Source organism: Pelobates fuscus, chromosome 10 (genome assembly GCF_036172605.1).
Source record: "Pelobates fuscus isolate aPelFus1 chromosome 10, aPelFus1.pri, whole genome shotgun sequence".
In the NCBI taxonomy this organism is placed as follows: domain Eukaryota; kingdom Metazoa; phylum Chordata; class Amphibia; order Anura; family Pelobatidae; genus Pelobates; species Pelobates fuscus.
In genome coordinates, this window is record NC_086326.1 from 4,413,210 (window position 1) to 4,432,443 (window position 19,234).

Genomic DNA, 19,234 nt, shown 5'->3' on the forward strand with positions numbered 1-19,234 from the left:
CATCCCCTGCAGATCTAAACTAGTCCCATCCCCTGCAGATCTAAACTAGGCCCACCCCTTGCAGATCTAAACTAGGCCCACCCCTTGCAGATCTAAACTAGGCTCACCCCCTGCAGATCTAAACTAGCCCATCCCGTGCAGGTGTAAACTAGGCCCAACCCTGCATATCTAAACTAGGCCCATCCCCTGCAGATCTAAACTAGGCCCATCCCCTGCAGATCTAAACTAGGCCCATCCCGTGCAGGTGTAAACTGGGCCCATCCCGTGCAGAGCAAAGACCTTCTCTGCACTGAGCTTTGCACCTTGATGACCCTGATTCTCCTTGAAGCAGTAACATGTTGCAGTGTGAAAGGATGACATACCTGCAGCAATTATGATGTATGGGTCCTTCAGAAGGGTAAATAGTGGTGTTCCCGTTTGACTCTGCAAAGTGAAGAGAGATTCTGGTTATTACTGTATTAATATGAGATGCTTGTTTGGGTGAGAGATGCAAGCTGTAATCGCACATGGAACAAGCACTTACCTCTGGCTGAACTCGAGACGGTTCCAGGATGAAGAGCTGCAGAGCTGAAATCAAAATATAATAAAAATGTAAGACAAATAGCATATTCCCTTCTTTTATAGCAAATCAAAATGATAACAGGTATAGCTAACATTCTTATTTTTGTCAGGATTGTTTGTCTTGGTTTCTGTATTGTACTCCGCTGCAGGAAATGGCGCTATATAAATAAATAAAATTGTAATGTACGCAGAGAACGCTAACGTACAGATTATTATTCTTATAATTTTTCGTTTTAATGCATAAAAACAGAGGTGTAATTACTTTAAATAGCACCTGGGGCAGAAATATATATAAGCACCCCTCAACTATAGAGTTTTTGTCCCCCGCCCCTGTACCATAGTAAGTACTAGTCAGAATATAGAATCCTATTTGACAGAAAGTCTAGTCATACCTTGGGTTTAGATGAAAATCTAATTTATATAGAACTTTAACTGCATACATTGCTACTTACCACCATCAAACAGGACAAGCACAGCAAGTACCAGGAACGGGGCTGTCTTCCCAACAAAATCATATAAGATGCTTCCAAACGGCGGCCCCACTGAGACAGAGAAATATACATGTCAGTTTCCCTCATTAGATTTAATGAATGGGTCTCACTCCTGTTCTTGTATCCAATCCTTGTATCAATGAAACATGGACAATGACAATGTGTAGGCAAGCTTAGCAAGTTATTAGCTACATTCCCATATCACCAGGTACCGTCTATCTATTGCTGGTAATCTCCCGCAGGAACGCAAATCCCCCTGAACGCCCAGAGAGGCAGATCCTATCGTATGTCTTATGTAATCCATACATTTGCACGGCTCCCTCTCTCTGGATGGAAGTGTAAGGACTGGTGCAACGCTGTATTTAATAAACGCAGCCTGTCCCAGAGGTGTGGGATGTTGGGATAGGCTCACATTTCCTTTTTTTTTAAATTAGATTAATAAATAGCATTGATGTGTATTTAAACAGCAACAGTGCAATTAGAAAGAAGATTAAACAGATTTATTAAGGTAAAACTAGGTGCTATTATAGGCTTGAGACACTGGTCATCATCGACACATCGTTCATTGACGGGCTGAAACACTGACTATGGCGATATTTATCGTATTTTATTATCTATTATTAAACATTCCTGTCCTACTGTGTTTTATACCCCACCTCCTCTAGACTGTAAGCTCTATGAACAGGGTCCTCTTCAACCTATCGTTACTGTAAGTTTTCTTGTAATTGTCTCATTTATTGTTAAATGTCCCCCTCCAAATATTGTAAAGCGCCATGGAATATGTTGGCGCTATATAATAATAATATAATAATAACAATGTCTGCTTTCCAGCACTAAATATCGATTTCCAAAAACACCACCAAATTTATAGTGGCAGCAAAAAAAGAGAAGTAAAACAGAACAAGTTTGTTGTGATAAAAAGTGATGGAAAGATTGATATATGTGTTGGCGTTCATTCAAATATGGCGATTAGGGAGGAAAAGAAACAACAGGTAAAAAAAACAATGATTTAATAAAAGTGCATTTAAAAAAAAAAAAAAATTCTCGCTGTTGTTCTTTTCCCTCCTCTCTGTATGCTCTCTCTATACCGACTGCCAGGTGTAAAGGGCGGAGCTTATAACAATGACTGACAGGGAGCTAAGATGGAGCCGGCTCTCTCTATACCGACTGCCAGGTGTAAAGGGCGGAGCTTATAACAATGATTGACATGGAGCTAAGATGGAGGCGGCTCTCTCTATACTGCCTGCCAGGTGTAAAGGGCGGAGCTTATAACAATGACTGACAGGGAGCTAAGATGGAGCCGGCTCTCTCTATACCGACTGCCAGGTGTAAAGGGCGAAGCTTATAACAATGACTGACATGGAGCTAAGATGGAGGCGGCTCTCTCTATACTGCCTGCCAGGTGTAAGGGGCGGGGCTTATAACAATGATTGACAGGGAGCTAAGATGGAGCCGGCTCTCTCTATACCGACTGCCAGGTGTAAAGGGCGGAGCTTATAACAATGATTGACATGGAGCTAAGATGGAGGCGGCTCTCTCTATACTGCCTGCCAGGTGTAAGGGGCGGGGCTTATAACAATGATTGACAGGGAGCTAAGATGGAGCCGGCTCTCTCTATACCGACTGCCAGGTGTAAAGGGCGGAGCTTATAACAATGATTGACAGGGAGCTAAGATGGAGGTGGCTCTCTCTATACTGACTGCCAGGTGTAAAGGGCGGAGCTTATAACAATGATTGACAGGGAGCTAAGATGGAGGTGGCTCTCTCTATACTGACTGCCAGGTGTAAAGGGCGGAGCTTATAACAATGATTGACAGGGAACTAAGATGGAGGTGGCTCTCTCTATACTGACTGCCAGGTGTAAAGGGCGGGGCTTATAACAATGACTGACAGGGAGCTAAGATGGAGGCGGCTCTCTCTATACTGACTGCCAGGTGTAATGGGCGGAGCTTATAACAATGATTGACAGGGAACTAAGATGGAGGTTGCTCTCTCTATACTGACTGCCAGGTGTAAAGGGCGGAGCTTATAACAATGATTGACAGGGAACTAAGATGGAGGTGGCTTTCTCTATACTGACTCCCAGGTGTAAAGGGCGGAGCTTATAACAATGATTGACAGGGAGCTAAGATGGAGATGGCTCTCTCTATGCTGCCTGCCAGATGTAAAGGGCGGAGCTTATAACAATGATTGACAGGGAGCTAAGATGGAGGCGGCTCTCTCTATGCTGACTGCCAGGTGTAAAGGGCGGAGCTTATAACAATGATTGACAGGGAGCTGAGATGGAGGTGGCTCTCTCTATGCTGACTGCCAGGTGTAAAGGGCGGAACTTATAACAATGATTGACAGGGAGCTAAGATGGAGGTGGCTCTCTCTATACTGACTGCCAGGTGTAAAGGGCGGAGCTTATAACGATTGACAGGGAGCTAAGATGGAGGTGGCTCTCTCTATACTGACTGCCAGGTGTAAAGGGCGGAGCTTATAACAATGATTGACAGGGAGCTAAGATGGAGGCGGCTCTCTCTATACTGACTGCCAGGTGTAAAGGGCGGAGCTTATAACAATGATTGACAGGGAGCTAAGATGGAGGTGGCTCTCTCTATACTGACTGCCGGGTGTAAAGGGCGGAGCTTATAACAATGATTGACAGGGAGCTAAGATGGAGGTGGCTCTCTCTAAACTGATTGCCAGGTGTAAAGGGCGGAGCTTATAACAATGACTGACAGGGAGCTAAGATGGAGGTGGCTCTCTCTATACTGACTGCCGGGTGTAAAGGGCGGAGCTTATAACAATGATTGACAGGGAGCTAAGATGGAGGCGGCTCTCTCTATACTGACTGCCAGTTGTAAAGGGCGGAGCTTATAACAATGATTGACAGGGAGCTAAGATGGAGGTGGCTCTCTCTATACTGACTGCCAGGTGTAAAGGGCGGAGCTTATATCAATGATTGACAGGGAGCGGAGATGGAGGTGGCTCTCTCTATGCTGCCTGCCAGATGTAAAGGGCGGAGCTTATAACAATGATTGACAGGGAGCCAAGATGGAGGCGGCTCTCTCTATGCTGTCTGCCAGGTGCAAAGGGGGGAGCTTATAACAATGATTGACAGGGAGCTAAGATGGAGGTGGCTCTCTCTATACTGACTGCCAGGTGTAAAGGGCGGAGCTTATAACAATGATTGACAAGGAGCTAAGATGGAGGCGGCTCTCTCTATACTGACTGCCAGTTGTAAAGGGCGGAGCTTATAACAATGATTGACAGGGAGCTAAGATGGAGGTGGCTCTCTCTATACTGACTGCCAGGTGTAAAGGGCGGAGCTTATATCAATGATTGACAGGGAGCGGAGATGGAGGTGGCTCTCTCTATGCTGCCTGCCAGATGTAAAGGGCGGAGCTTATAACAATGATTGACAGGGAGCCAAGATGGAGGCGGCTCTCTCTATGCTGTCTGCCAGGTGCAAAGGGCGGAGCTTATAACAATGATTGACAGGGAGCTAAGATGGAGGTGGCTCTCTCTATACTGACTGCCAGGTGTAAAGGGCGGAGCTTATAACAATGATTGACAGGGAGCTAAGATGGAGGTGGCTCTCTCTATACTGACTGCCAGGTGTAAAGGGCGGAGCTTATAACAATTATTGACAAGGAGCTAAGATGGAGCTGGCTCTCTATACTGACTGCCAGGTGTAAAGGGCGATGCTTATAACAATGATTGACAGGGAGCTAAGATGGAGGCGGCTCTCTCTATACTGACTGCCAGGTGTAAAGGGCGGAGCTTATAACAATGATTGACAGGGAGCTAAGATGGAGGTGGCTCTCTCTATACTGACTGCCAGGTGTAAAGGGCGGAGCTTATAACAATGATTGATGGAGGTGACTCTCTCTATACTGACTGCCGGGTGTAAAGGGCGGAGCTTATAACACTGATTGACAGGGAGCTAAGATGGAGGCGGCACTCTCTACACTGACTGCTAGGTGTAATGGGCGGAGCTTATATCAATGATTGACAGGGAGCTAGGAAGGAGGTGGCTCTTTCTATGCTGCCTGCCAGGTGTAATGGGCGGAGCTTATAACAATGAGTGACAGGGAACTAAGATGGAGGTGACTCTCTATACTGACTGCCAGGTGTAAAGGGCGGAGCTTATAACAATGATTGACAGGGAGCTAAGATGGAGGTGGCTCTCTCTATACTGACTGCCAGGTGTAAAGGGCGGAGCTTATAACAATGATTGACAGGGAGCTAAGATGGAGGTGGCTCTCTATACTGACTGCCAGGTGTAAAGGGCAGAGCTTATAACAATGATTGACAGGGAGCTAAGATGGAGGTGGCTCTCTCTATACTGACTGCCAGGTGTAAAGGGCGGAGCTTATAACAGTGATTGACAGGGAGCTAAGATGGAGGCGGCTCTCTCTATACTGACTGCTAGGTGTAATGGGCGGAGCTTATATCAATGATTGACAGGGAGCAGAGATGGAGGTGGCTCTCTCTATGCTGCCTGCCAGATGTAAAGGGCGGAGCTTATAACAATGATTGACAGGGAGCTAAGATGGAGGCTCCCAGTTACAGGATAAAGACATTTAATTTTATTTTTCACATCTCACCAACACCTAGGGCTAGATTTATCAGTTGTAACTTTTGTGTATTGTTTGAGTGTTTTTTGGTGCAGTTTATTAACTAATTTCTGTTGCCATCTTTTAATAAACGCCATTTTATTACAACGCTGTGGGTTTATCAATCTTCCTATGGATTTTTTTCTCTAGTAAAACAGTCTGTTTGATTTCTTATTTTATGGCCAATCTAAATTTGGCGTTTTTTCCTAGAACGCACATTTATGAAAAAAATGGTGGAATTTTGCTAGAGGGTAGCCAACAGTTTTTAGATGATTTAATAAATCAGAACCGATTACAGAATACTTTGATAATTCTATCATATCACAGCATAATACAGGGAATAAACAAACATTTAGAGGTGTGACGGGAGCGGTGCACTTCCCCCGCGTATTAACTCATTCATTACCCACACACAGGGAGAGAGTAAGGGGGGGCAGCTTTATACTGGTGACCAGGATATGTTGTCTCTTTGATGGCCACATGGCGTTTCCTGAAGTTATGGCAGATAATAGGCGTTAAAGCATTATGAGCAGTCATTGAAATTCTGAGACACCTGGGGAAGCATTATGTATGGAGAGTGTCTCCACTTTATTTCATTGCAAAAAAAGTGCAGATTTCAAAAGAAATTGTCACATTAATAAACTAAGCTTTTTACACCCCCTGGCTGTCAATCAGACAGCCAGTCCTGTTACTTCCTGGTTTGGTTAGCTCAGTGAAGCTAAACTCAAGAGCATTTGCCTTGTAAAGACTTGAGCTGCTTTGGGAAGTCTGTGATTGGACAGCCACAGAAAGTCTGGGCGGGGTTAGAAAGGGAGGGCTTACAGAGGCTGCAGACAAGAGACCTGTAACCTACAAGCTGTTTGTATATATATACCCCCCATGGAAAAATACATAATTAAATGCATGTATATTTTCACAGGGTATATATCAACTCCCTTTCGTAGTATAATCTGTATCAGAATAATTAACTCCACAAGGATATCAAGGATTACGCTCTCAGTCAGGAATTCAAATGGAATACATATAGCAAGACAGCTTGGGAAAATCAGTTCCTCCCCGTGCCTGGTACATTTTATAAAGGATAGAAACCTAATCGCTGCTATAATAACTTTTTATTTATGTACAAAATAATAATAACTAATTTACTGGGGTCGTGTAAGTTGTACATTTATACAGATTTATTTATGGAGAATCAGATAATGTGAGACCAGGGGTGAATGGTTTATTGAGCAATGTGGACAGTTGCAGACATAGAACGTGTGTTAATACTGACCTAAAACCCCCATTGCCAGTCCGCCCAGTGCAATCCCCATGGCATTTCCTCGCTCCTCGTCATCTGTGTAAACACTGGCCAGCATTCCCATACCTGCAGGGGGCAGTCACAACACAGACATTTATATACCAAGCTATTCAGCAGCAGATTATATTCCGTATCCCTGGATTGAACATTATAAACAGAGGATTAGATATCCTCGCTGCAATCTGACCTTTAGACCCAAACGTGGATTTATCCTGTAGAGGAACCTATCACCAAACACTGCAGTGACAGAGGGAAACTAGAATTATTTGCTCAGGAGGGGCAGACATGTTCTCGGTTAGTTGTTTTTTTATTTTTTTTTATTTTAATTTCTACAGAAGAGGTTGATAGTACCTCCCCTGAGGATCATGTTTATCCTAACGTTTGCAAGTGAACGAGAACTGTTATAAACTGTAAAGTAGACTTGTTCATTCGGATTCAGCAGAGTTTTGAATTGGAACCATATGGACGTATAACGACTATCGCGAGTTCTGCCTGTAGTCACCACCTCCGCTAAAAAGAAGATTGAAGGTAAAAAACATAATTTCTTGATAATAAACACTACATATAGAATTTATTCGCAATATTCTCAAGTGAGAAGTGACTGATATAGAAAAAAGAAAAGGAGGAGGAGTGAAAATATATTTATATAAAGTGGCAGAAGTACCGCGGTCGCAGGGCCTGTCAACCCCTGCTGAAGAGTGTCCTCAGGGTGGGCGGGGTCTTGGGCCCCGGCCTTCTGCTGGGCCCCATATGCAGAAATCTGTCTGGGTTCCAGCTCACAGAGAAGTTCCTGCTCCATGAGATAGGTTCATCACCATGTGCTTTGGGGTCATCTTCTTCCTGCCAGACTCCACCAAGCTGGCACTGTAAAAGCTTGTGTTCTTCCAGCAGCCACTCCGGTGGGACTCGAGGAAGGAGCTTGGTGGAGTCTGACAGCAAGCAGCTGGCCAGGATCCGGGAAGAGCACCCAAGCACAGTGGCTGGGGGGAGGCTGCACTCAGGGATTTCCTTCCCGATGTGGGGGTGGTAGGGAGGGACCCTGAGGATCCTGATGTCAAACTGAAGAGGGACATGATGAAAAGATGGGCATTATATACTGCTGTTACCTGTATGTGCTGACTTTGCATAATATACACAATATTTACCGTATATTGCACTGATTGGCCCATTTCTGTGTCCTTTTTGGTGATTCTGAATGTTTCCCTAAATATTTTTCAATGGATGATATTTGACTGACCATGAATGAGCGTCGGACATCCCTAACAAAATGTTAATCTCAGTATTGAGCTGAATTTAACGATTGTGCTGTTCACAAGTCTACGATACAGTGCCAGATTGTTGCACCTTGACAAAGCATGTGTCACATTTCCCACATTCACGTTTTTTTATGGTTATCATTTTCCTATACATGAAACTGTTACACCACCATTTTTCCACGTTACTGCACCAAAATAATCCATTTTTTTAATCCTTTTTGTTTTATATTACTTTTTTCCTGTTGATTTTACCAATGATCATAATTACAAAGCAATAAGACACGAGTAATAATATTATGTAAAAAACGGCACATTCACATTTTGAAGGATTTTTTTATCATTAAAAAAGGAAAATGGTGAAAGCTCGTAGCGATCACAGAAATCTCTCCAATCTGGCAAAGGCAGAAAAATTGTCAGAAAGAAAAGACGCACATTTTCCCCCATGAATTATATTCACTAAATACCAGACTGGAGTGAACTGACCTGCAAAAATTCTCTAAATAAATTCGATTCACTGTTTGGCTATTTGTCCCCCAATTCCGTGATTAGTAAATAAACCCTAATACTGCTAAATTTAGGATGAATTGAGAACCGGCGCTAACAAAGTGTCAGACGCCATTTATGGCCAGTGCGTCGTATCCGACTTGGAAAGGTTTTCCTGGTGTCTGGCGTTCGCTAGATGAGTATGTGTGATTTAAAGGGATCCTGAAGACCACTACCTGGGAAGGTGTGTAGATCTGTTGGACCCGCTGCCTTTAAACTAATAATGTAAATTCAATGCAATAAATAAAATACTTAAGATTAGCAAATATAAACATAAGCAAAAAAAAAACATACAATAAATATGATAACACATTTTATTTTTAAATTATAGACACACGTCACTAAATCGGTGAATTTCCATCCCTCAAAATGTCTGTTAACTAGATACCTAAAAAATGATTTGCATTCAGACTCCCACAGCAGACTGGCTGAATTCATAACACAGAGGAGGGGTTGTACCTGCTACTGAAGAACATGATGAGCCAATTCCTTGGAGGGACCTGGCGATGAAGAGCAATGTGTAGGTACCTGAGAACGCAAACACTGCGGAGAGAAAAGGGATATTAATCAATTCATGGTAAAGTATAGATCAAATAATGACAGCAGTGAGAAAAGACATTCTGGAACTAATTGCATGGCAAGACTATGAGCACTTCATGGCACCATACAGAGAGATCCATTATTGGAAGTGGCCATGGTGCCTGCAGTCTATATGTGCAGCACTTAGCTGGAAAACGCTGCACATGTGGAGTTTAACCCCTTGGGGTTCCTCAGAGGTCCGGACTGGCTAATGTCAATTCTGTGCAGATTTGTTTCTGCTTTGCATAGTGTGCAATTCATTGGCTGAGAGCAGTCAGCGCATGTTCTAAGCCAATCAGCTTCTGCACCTCTGTCACTAAGGAAGAGGGGAGATTCTGAGCCCGGGGGGAACCAAGGAAAGAGGGCAATTACTAAACCCCATTACCAGGGAACCCAGCCAGCAGGCTGTAGTGATTATGATGATTGGAGTAGTCCTGTAATTACAAATAATGTACTTATGGAATGGGATATACAGGGAGCGATACAGGTGTCACGCACAGTAAGTATATTAGGGGGGATTACGAGGGCCACCTTTATTATTTACAATGAATCAGTTCTATTGACAGATATTGTTATTAAATAAATACTAGCTTAGTAACAGCTCGCCTGGCATCAGAATATTGGTATCGTAGATACTCTAATAACTCTTATCATCCTATAGATATTAATGAAAGAACTGATAGGAGTCCGACTCGTAGCTTTTGTCTCGTTACAATAATAATAATGACACTGGGGGTGTAGGAGAAGAGATCAGATGATAAATACTTACTGAGCGTCGACAGAAACATAATGCAGAATCCGGCAAACATCGGGATCTGATACCCGACCCTGTTTAAAGACAAACACGTTATTATTCTGTATCCTTACTTTGATTATCTGCAATCCTACGTCTCTTCTAGATCAGTCACTCGGATCCTTTCTGGATTCCAGAATCCTGGCCAAACAATTCTATATTTCAGATCACTGGCTGATCAGGTGATAGGAAGTTTAGCTTTGTGAGATAAATAATAAATCAATTATTTGTACTTTACAAATCCTAATTTCCATCCAAGCCAGAGGATCAATATCCAGTGAGATCAACACAGCCTTTTATCCTTCTCAGGTCAATAGAATAATAGCATTAAACTGGGTAATAATAATCTGGACCCACAGACATATTTGGAAACTACCAACCGTTCCTGGGTAGACAATATATTATTCTAAAATCATAGTAACACAGTGAGCAGAAAATGTAAAGTACGAAGCATGGGAGTACCTAACGGGTCGTTCTACGCACACTGATAGAATGGCACCAACCATCCCAATGGTCTTCATACCTTAGAATATTTTTGCCGCAAAATTGCACTTTATACATAACTCTTAATCACTAAATGAAACATTTAGAAACATCACATGTAACTTGAAAATAATTGATCCACAGGGAACTAACAGTGAATCTGTGTTTAACCCCTTAAGGACCAAACTTCTGGAATAAAAGGGAATCATGACATGTCACACGTCATGTGTCCTTAAGGGGTTAAATAACTATGCTTATAAAATACATCTTTCAATATTACAAAAAAATAACCGCAAATGAAAAAGGATTAAAGCTAAAATAAAGTAAGAAATGAAGAATTGCCACCACGTACTTCGACAAGGTGACTTTGTCTCTGGAGCAAACTAAGAATGATATAACAGTGAGACAAGTTACACTTTATAAGATAATTATAACTCAGCGTAGATCAAGGTGTGCGCGTGTGTCTGGACAGTAATCTTGTGATAATTCTGATTTATTTATGAACTAGCTATTTATATGTTTTAAAAAATATTAAGCTGCTTTGTTTTTACTCTAAGAGAGCATGGCAGTGAAGGCGTTACAGTGTTGGGGTGTTCTGGCTCCGTAGAAAGCTCCCGTGATGACGTTGATTTATTTCCACCATACGGGCGTACCTGTTGGTCAGTGGTCCAATGAATGGATTAGTCAGTAGCTGTACGGTTGCCTTTGATGCAAACAATAAGCCGACTTTGACATTTTCATTCAGTAAACTGGAGTCAGCCTCGGGGCAGTCGGATGGGATGGCAGTGGTTTGGACATCAGATGGTTGGGTTGGGATCAGACTCGACCTCGGTTTCTGTGATTCCTCCGTGATGTTCACGGTGATCAATGAGGTGTTGTCGAAATAGGAGAAAATAGTCTGAAAATTGCTGGAGGGCAGTGACGGACTTGTGGCATTCTGGGGGCCGGTGTTGTTTGATTCATGCATCAGGGTGTACAGGTAGCTTGGAATAATCGGCACTGGGGACACACAAACAGTGTGACAATTAACATAATGTAAAACACAACGACAATAACAACAATGAACAATTCTGTCTCTCTGCACAAAGAAACGTTGGTGTTTAATATTTAAATACAATGAAAATGTTTATTGATAGAAAGATGTAAGTATGTGCTCTGTTTTTTATTGCCTGTTTCATGTAGGTCTTAAATTGTATTTATTTATGGATTAATTACTGATCACCCATTTAGTCATGTGAAATCCTTGGATTGGAGGAAAATTACAAAAATCTGACAAACACCTGGACGAATAATGGAGTTTTATTTACAGCAGGTGTAATGAGATAAGTCCATACTAACTTAACCCATTACAGAGCAGCATCTGACGCACTGACCGGCAGGGCTTTATATAGAGACAGGGCATTATATAGAGACAGGGCTTAATATAGAGACAGGGCTTAATATAGAGACAGGGCTTTATATAGAGACAGGGCTTTATATAGAGACATAGTATCTGCCGGGACCAAACCTGGCTGGTGTATACCATTGCTTTTCCTTAAAAGGACACTCCAGGCTCCAATACTATTTACATGTATTTGTTTTGGCCTCATTAATATTCTGTATTTTTTTCATGCTCAAATCTTTATAGTTTTTTCACAAAAATAAATAGATGTTTTGCAAAATATGTCACCATAAACGTGCCTCCTTGGTCACAACCCTGGCGACAGAAAGACTTCCTTATCAAATGTATGTAGACAGCTCAGCCCTTAGAGCACTGAGTGAGCTGCTTTTAATTCACAACCTGTCTGCAGACAGTCAGAGAAACTACAAACAGGTAGTGATATCCTTCCTATGTCTCCCTGTGTGGTGTGTCCTCTCCTTCTTGTAGCTTAGATCATTCTGTGCGGTCACGTGTCAGTAGCTGAGCTGTGTACGTACATGGATAAGGAAGTATTTTTCTAGAGTGAGTAGGTGTGGCTAAGGAGGTTGGCATAAGGTGCAGCATTCTGCAAAACATTTATTTTATGCACAAACTATAAAGATATGAGCATGCAAATGATACAGCACGTTTAAAATACATCCCAAAGCAGAATCAGATGCATTCAGATTGTATTGGTGGCCGGAGTGTCCCTTTACGGGACAAAATAACTAACTATTTACTAATTTCATTATGACTGATTTTGTGCATTTGAAATAATTCAGTAAATTCAGCAAAGGAAGGGTTTGGCAGGATATACACATCTGTCTTTGGTCTCCAAATCTGGCGTTCCTGCAGGAAGTTTGGCTGATGCGGGAGGGTAACTGAATACTCTAATCCTGTAAGTTTGTTTTATATAAATGCTATAAATTATTTGCAATAATGTTTACTGCACCAGGCTTCAGCCTTAATGTGTTTATTCACAACTGAGCCAAAGTCCCATCTCGGATATTTTATTCTAGTTTTTTCAACATGGTTTTAATAATCGCAGTTTTGTTCCGTGTGTCGGTCTATATCCCGACGCAGATTATCAGTCTTCAGCAGTTCCTGAGGAATATCTGTCCTGTTTTTCCCCTCCGAAACTTGAAACGTATTATGTTTTTTTCTGTACTTTTTATTGAATATAGTTTGTTTTCTCATCAAAGGAACACTATAGTCACCAAAATAACTTTAGCTAAATGAAGCAGTTTTTGTGTATAGATCATACTTGTGACGTTTCGCTGCTCAATTCTCTGTCATTTAGGAGGAAAATCACTTTGTTTCTGTTTATGCAGCCCTAGACACACCTCCCCTGGCTGGGACTGACACAGACTGTATGAAAAAATGGTTTACTTTTCAGATGTAACGTACTTTAAAAGGTTATTAAAAGGTTAAAATATCCTGCTCTATAAATTAAACTTTAATCACAGGAGGCTCCTGCAGGGCCTAGCGAGCTATTAACAGAGCAGGAGATAAGAAATTCTAAATTAAACATAATTTGCAATAAAGGAAGTGTAAACATTAGATGACTCTTTACAGGAAGTGTTTATGAAGGCCATGTAAGTCACATGCAGTGAGGTGTGCCTAGGGGTGCATAAACAAAGTGGTTTATCTCCTAATTGGCAGAGAATTGAGCAGCGAGGCTGCAGGGGAATGATCTACACACCAAGTTTAAGTTGTTTTGGTGACTATAGTGTCTATAGTAAGTTTAAGTTGTTTTGGTGACTATAGTAAGTCCAAACTTGTGTCTGGTTTATAACCAACAATTTACATTTGCAGGCCTCTCAGTCTTGTCTCACTATCCAGATTTTGTTCCCTTGTTTCCTTCTTCAGCGCACTCTCTGCCTGGTCCTATATGTTTAGAGCTAACCAGACAGACTGTCAGTAAGCGTGTTTTATGCCGGGCACCTGCCCCCTTTAGTTGGTTGGCTTGCCCATTGCTGTGTGAGTCACATAACTGGCAACTCCCTCTCTGGGCCCGCCCACCCGACATCACTGGCAACTCCCTCTCTAGGCCCGCCCACCCGACATCACTGGCAACTCCCTCTCTGGGCCCGCCTGTAACGGACCGTTTCAGCATAAAAGGGGAAAAATCCGTTTAGGCGATAATCCCCTTTAGATAGACCAGCAGCTACTATAAGCACCAACTTCCCGAACTCCCAAACTGCACGAATTCACCAACTCTCGAACAGCAGACACACGAACCCTGGAAGCAGCCGAACAGGAAAAGCAATACGAACAGCTTACACTCCTGGCAGTCGGCATACAGTCCCCTTTCCCCCCAAGAAAGAGACACACTCCAGCTTCCGGGTTAAACAGCAACAACACTGATTTATTCACACACAGGCTTATATGAGATTCTCCCATGCAAGGGAGGGGTTTACAGTACACCAATCCAGTTTAAGGTACAACCCACACATCTCCTCCCTCCAACATATCTGTTAACACAATTAACAGGGACATAGTTTTACCCAAGTTTTGGATGTACTCTAAATACTTGGGGTACATCCACAAATCCACTATCTCCAGATAGCCCTAGTCTGGAGGAACAACATATGTTAAAATCAGCCCATTCGGATAAACGGTTCAGGAGTTATGGGACTTTAAAGTATTGACCGACCGCATGGGTAAAGTATCCGAAAACAGTTCCATGCATTTTGGCCCTGCGGTCGGTCACAGAAAAGAGAACGAAACAGACGAATTGCCTGGGTTATGGAGCCTAAGGGGGATTCGCATGAATCCCCTAGTTCGTGAGTTTCTTTCTACCGAACGGCGGGCCGTTCGGTAGTTTCCCCACAAAATCCTGGAAGTCTGGAGGTCTCAGCGGTGCTTGCCTAGTCGAGTGTCCGTTTTTAGTTCCAGATACTCGACGGCAAAACCCCGCTGTTCGGTAGTTTAAGATGGACGCCGCCACGTGTTCGGCTCCCGAATGGCGGCCACCCAGAGGACAAAGAATACATTACACTGATTGCCAATCACCCGTTTGCAACATTGTTGCAAACGGTAATTGGAGGCACACTTATTCTTGGGTGGTCTGGTTGTTCGGTAGTTTCACTCAATATACTGAATGGAGTGATTCTACCGAACAATCAGCTGAATGCTGCATACATATAACCCAGGTTAACTGAACACATAAATGCATACATGATATTAAAGGACTAAAGGCAGTATTACTGTAATATGCTCCACAGTCTTAAAGGTACAGTATCCCAAAAGTCCCAATAGGTCCACGGATGGCCCTTAAAGGCCCAGTAGCAGTAATATAAACTATTACATGCCCAAATATAGTTTTTACAGTACAATATGTCCAGGGGCCATAGTCGCAGGGCAGGAGGCTAGCAACCAGGCTTCTCCAGTTCACAGTGGCGAAGTTGGTTTCGCCACACCGCCCACCTGACATCACTGGTAACTCCCTCTCTGGGCCCGCCCACCCGACATCACTGGCAACTCCCTCTCTAGGCCCGCCCACCCGACATCACTGGTAACTCCCAATCTGGGCCCACCCACCCGACATCACTGGTAACTCCCTCTCTGGGCCCGCCCACCCAACATCACTGGTAACTCCCTCTCTGGGCCCCGCCCACCCAACATCACTGGTAACTCCCTCTCTGGGCCCCGCCCACCCGACATCACTGGCAACTCCCTCTCTAGGCCCGCCCACCCGACATCACTGGTAACTCCCTCTCTGGGCCCGCCCACCCGTCCCAATCTCGTAGTGCTCCATGTTTTGTGGTATGAAAATTCTTTACAGCACAAACTTCCACCAGATCTAGCGCAACAAGTCGGAAATCTGCAAATAGATTCACAAGCCCTTTTTAGGCCATTCTCTTCTAAGTCTGTTCTACTGACCTGCTGTCAATGAAAGTCGGGTTAAAATAAAAAATCATCACTGAGAAGGTTTAAAATATGTCGGTTATCCACCTGCCAACTGCCCTGGCCTTACCCCACTTCACCCCCCACCCATTGCCCATGGGGGGGGGGGGGGGGATTCCATATCGATAATAGTCGAGGTCGTATATAAAAGCTTACAGTATAAATGCTTCCAAACAGTTCATATTATATTGGGTATGTAGCATTATGCAGGAAAACCATTACATGTCAGGATACAGTAACAGCATTTCAGGATAAATAAAATATATTATCAAACCGATATAACACGCATTGTCCCAGGTGCTGCGCCCCGTCTGAAAGAATCAACAACCTCATCTTTCCAGTTCTTCCTAAAAAGAGGCGCACATCTTCTTGACATGCCCTGAATCCCTTTCTAGATAAACAATTATTTAAACTACCAATAATGAGAATATTACTATTTATTATCTATATCTCTCTATCCAGACCCATGTATCTGCATCACACACAGAATGAAAGACGGGCACATACTATGTCACTGGTCCGGCTGCCATTTTATCCTGCAGTTGAAGATATTGCTATTCTAGAGTCAGTAATGTTTTAGAGGGTTTAAACTCAGAGACCATGTGAGTGACGCAGCACGGTGTCTTGCCGTACATGCGCACTAGCCTCCCAATGCCATGAAAAAACATTGGATTGGCTGAGATTATCGATCTCAATGATCTCAGCCAAGGAGGTAGTGATTCCCCGTGGAGACCCGTCCTGTGAGGGAGGAAAGGCAAGTGAATTTTTTACTCCCTGCAGGTGGATGCCGGGTCCTAAACAGCTACCAGGGCAATAGCGCTAAATACACATTTGTATTCCTAATGCTATAATGTTCCTTTAACAGGAGAGGGGATTCATAAACCCTTATACACAAGATCCCAAACTGTGTTTTCCTTCTGTCTGATCTGACATAGCCAACATATTCACGTTCTAGGTTTTCTGCAGGAATCCAATTTGTGCTTTCTGTGATATGTTTGAATATATTTCTGTTGATCTGGGCTTTAGACTTGAAGGTAATCAAGATATTTCCTCACTGTCTCCTATGTAATGCTTAGTGTGATAGATTATTTAATTACGTGAGTGTATGAGCAATCCAGCCATGTTTTCAGTGTGAATTTCGCAGGCAGGTTTGTAAATCTGCCATCAGCACTGGTTATTGCAAATCAAACCTCAAAATCTGTTCATAGAATTTTTAGCAATCGTGGCTCCCCTTATGCTGCAGTTGTTCAGATACAATTTGAAATATTAGCACACATTCCAAAACACCATATGTGTCACATATCTAAATATCTAACTAAAAATCATAAAATACACAACCAATTAATATTTGAAAGGAACCGGATGGCATTTATAATAATATTGCTTGATTCAAGTGTAACCCTCTCCTGATTGGTCTCCCCAAAAGCCGTATTGCCCCGCTACAGTCTGTAATGAATGCCGCCGCCAGACTGATTTTCCGCTCTAGTCGGTCCTCTCACACCTCACCCCTCTGCCAGTCCTTACATTGGCTTCCTGTATCCTATAGGAGTCAGTTCAAAGTGCCAACCCATACCTATAAAGCATTGACCAATTCTAGCCCCTCTTATATCTCCTCACAGATCCATAGGTATGCCCCTTCTCGGTCTCTCCGCTCTGCCCGTGACCACCTCCTGACCGCTGCTCGCACCCGTACGGCCAACTCACGCTTGCAGGACTTCTCACGGATGGCTCCCTTCCTATGGAATAGCCTGCCTACCGCCTTCAGACTGTCCCCTAGTCTTCAATCATTTAAGAAGTGCCTTAAAACACATCTCTTTAGGAAAGCTTATGGCCTCCCAGAGTAATCTCTACCTCACATACCTGTCTCTTGCTCTCTCCTATGGGACAGTGCTTCACTCCCACCTTATTTGTTATTCCCTGTCCTAATGTTTCTAATACCCCACCTCCTATAGACTGTAAGCTCATTTGAGCAGGCTCCTCTTCAACCTATTGTTCCTGTAAGTTTTCTTGTAATTGTCCTATTTATAGTTAAATCCCCAATCTCAAAATATTGTAAAGCGCTACGGAATCTGTTGGCGCTATATAAATGGCAATAATAATAATAATAATAATAATATAAAGTCTCTTCAGTGACACAGAATGACAGAGTGGAGTCTCTGACAATAATAAGAGAAAGGTAACTTGGGTTTTAAGGCCTAATTTTCATTTTGTATATTTCTTGCAATACAAAGCATAACCTCCCCTCCGGATACTTGTTCTCAGACAGGAAAAATAGTTAATTTTATATTTTTTTAATAAATTTTTTTATTTTATTTTTTTAAGTGTCAAATATAAAAGTTTTTTGTTTTTAAAAAATAACTGTTTATTTACATTTTATTACTAGAATATTAGAAAAAGAATGAATCCGTGACAGCACTAATTAAAAAACTGATCATTAGGAATATTTATAAATTTCACTGACAAAGTGACATGTGCTATTCTCACAATGAATGTGAACCGATATGGGACATTCAATCAAATTCCAATTAGGGAGCGCTTAATAGATCAGAAATGAAAGATTAGACATGAAAGTTTTTATATTGGCGAAATGGAAATTAACAAATATACAAACAAAATATTTATAGTACTTTTTTTTCTTGCGTTCCTGCTATCCTGAAAACAATAAAGTTAAATTAGTATAATCAGACTCCCCAATTTATTATCAGAGAGATATTAACCTATTAAAAGATAAACAGGTCTAGAAGACAAATAAATCATTTATGACGCATTCCCCCTTGAACAGCAGACAGTTCAAGATTTCCAATTATTAAATTGAATTAGTAATAATGAGAAATGATAATGACTGAGAGGCTAAAGAAGGAATGGGGTTTGGGGAATCCACAGCTGAAATATCTAATTTTTTAGAATGTGTTTAGTCTAGAACGTGTTGGTTGTAATAGATACTATTCTCATATTGAGGGAGCTGCATGTTTACTGAGGTCAACATGTTACAATGCTGCCACCAAGCCCGTGTGTTTGCTATTAAGGGTTAATAAGTTTGTAGGGGTTTAGAAAAATCCCCCTCTTTCTGTCTCGTTAGAGATATCTTTGCCTGAAGCTAAAGCAAGCAAGGTGAATTGTTAGTGTAGGACCCACCTAAAAAGGTTTGCCTTGACGAGGCAGGTGGGCATTCCCTCTAATGGCCATTGGAGTTACTAAATATACTCCATTTATTTAAATATGCACAGGGATTGGGCTGGTGCACAGGTAACTAATTGTTCTTTGGTTATAGTATATGGACGCTCCTGCGGTCTTCTAAGGTCCTCCACCAACATCA

General features: G+C 42.4%; 1 protein-coding gene across 1 annotated transcript in view; it reads right to left on the reverse strand.

The window, feature by feature from the left end:
• The window catches only part of SLC18A2 (solute carrier family 18 member A2), a 114,544-nt gene that overhangs the window by 21,309 nt on the left and 74,001 nt on the right, over positions 1 to 19,234 (reverse strand). The window contains exons 3-9 of the mRNA XM_063434674.1: positions 11,264 to 11,609; positions 10,104 to 10,162; positions 9,215 to 9,298; positions 6,930 to 7,022; positions 1,014 to 1,103; positions 524 to 567; positions 363 to 423 (exon numbers count right to left, since the gene is read on the reverse strand). Of these exons, the coding sequence (XP_063290744.1) occupies positions 363 to 423; positions 524 to 567; positions 1,014 to 1,103; positions 6,930 to 7,022; positions 9,215 to 9,298; positions 10,104 to 10,162; positions 11,264 to 11,609 (777 nt within the window). The remainder of the gene's footprint in view (positions 1 to 362; positions 424 to 523; positions 568 to 1,013; positions 1,104 to 6,929; positions 7,023 to 9,214; positions 9,299 to 10,103; positions 10,163 to 11,263; positions 11,610 to 19,234) is intronic.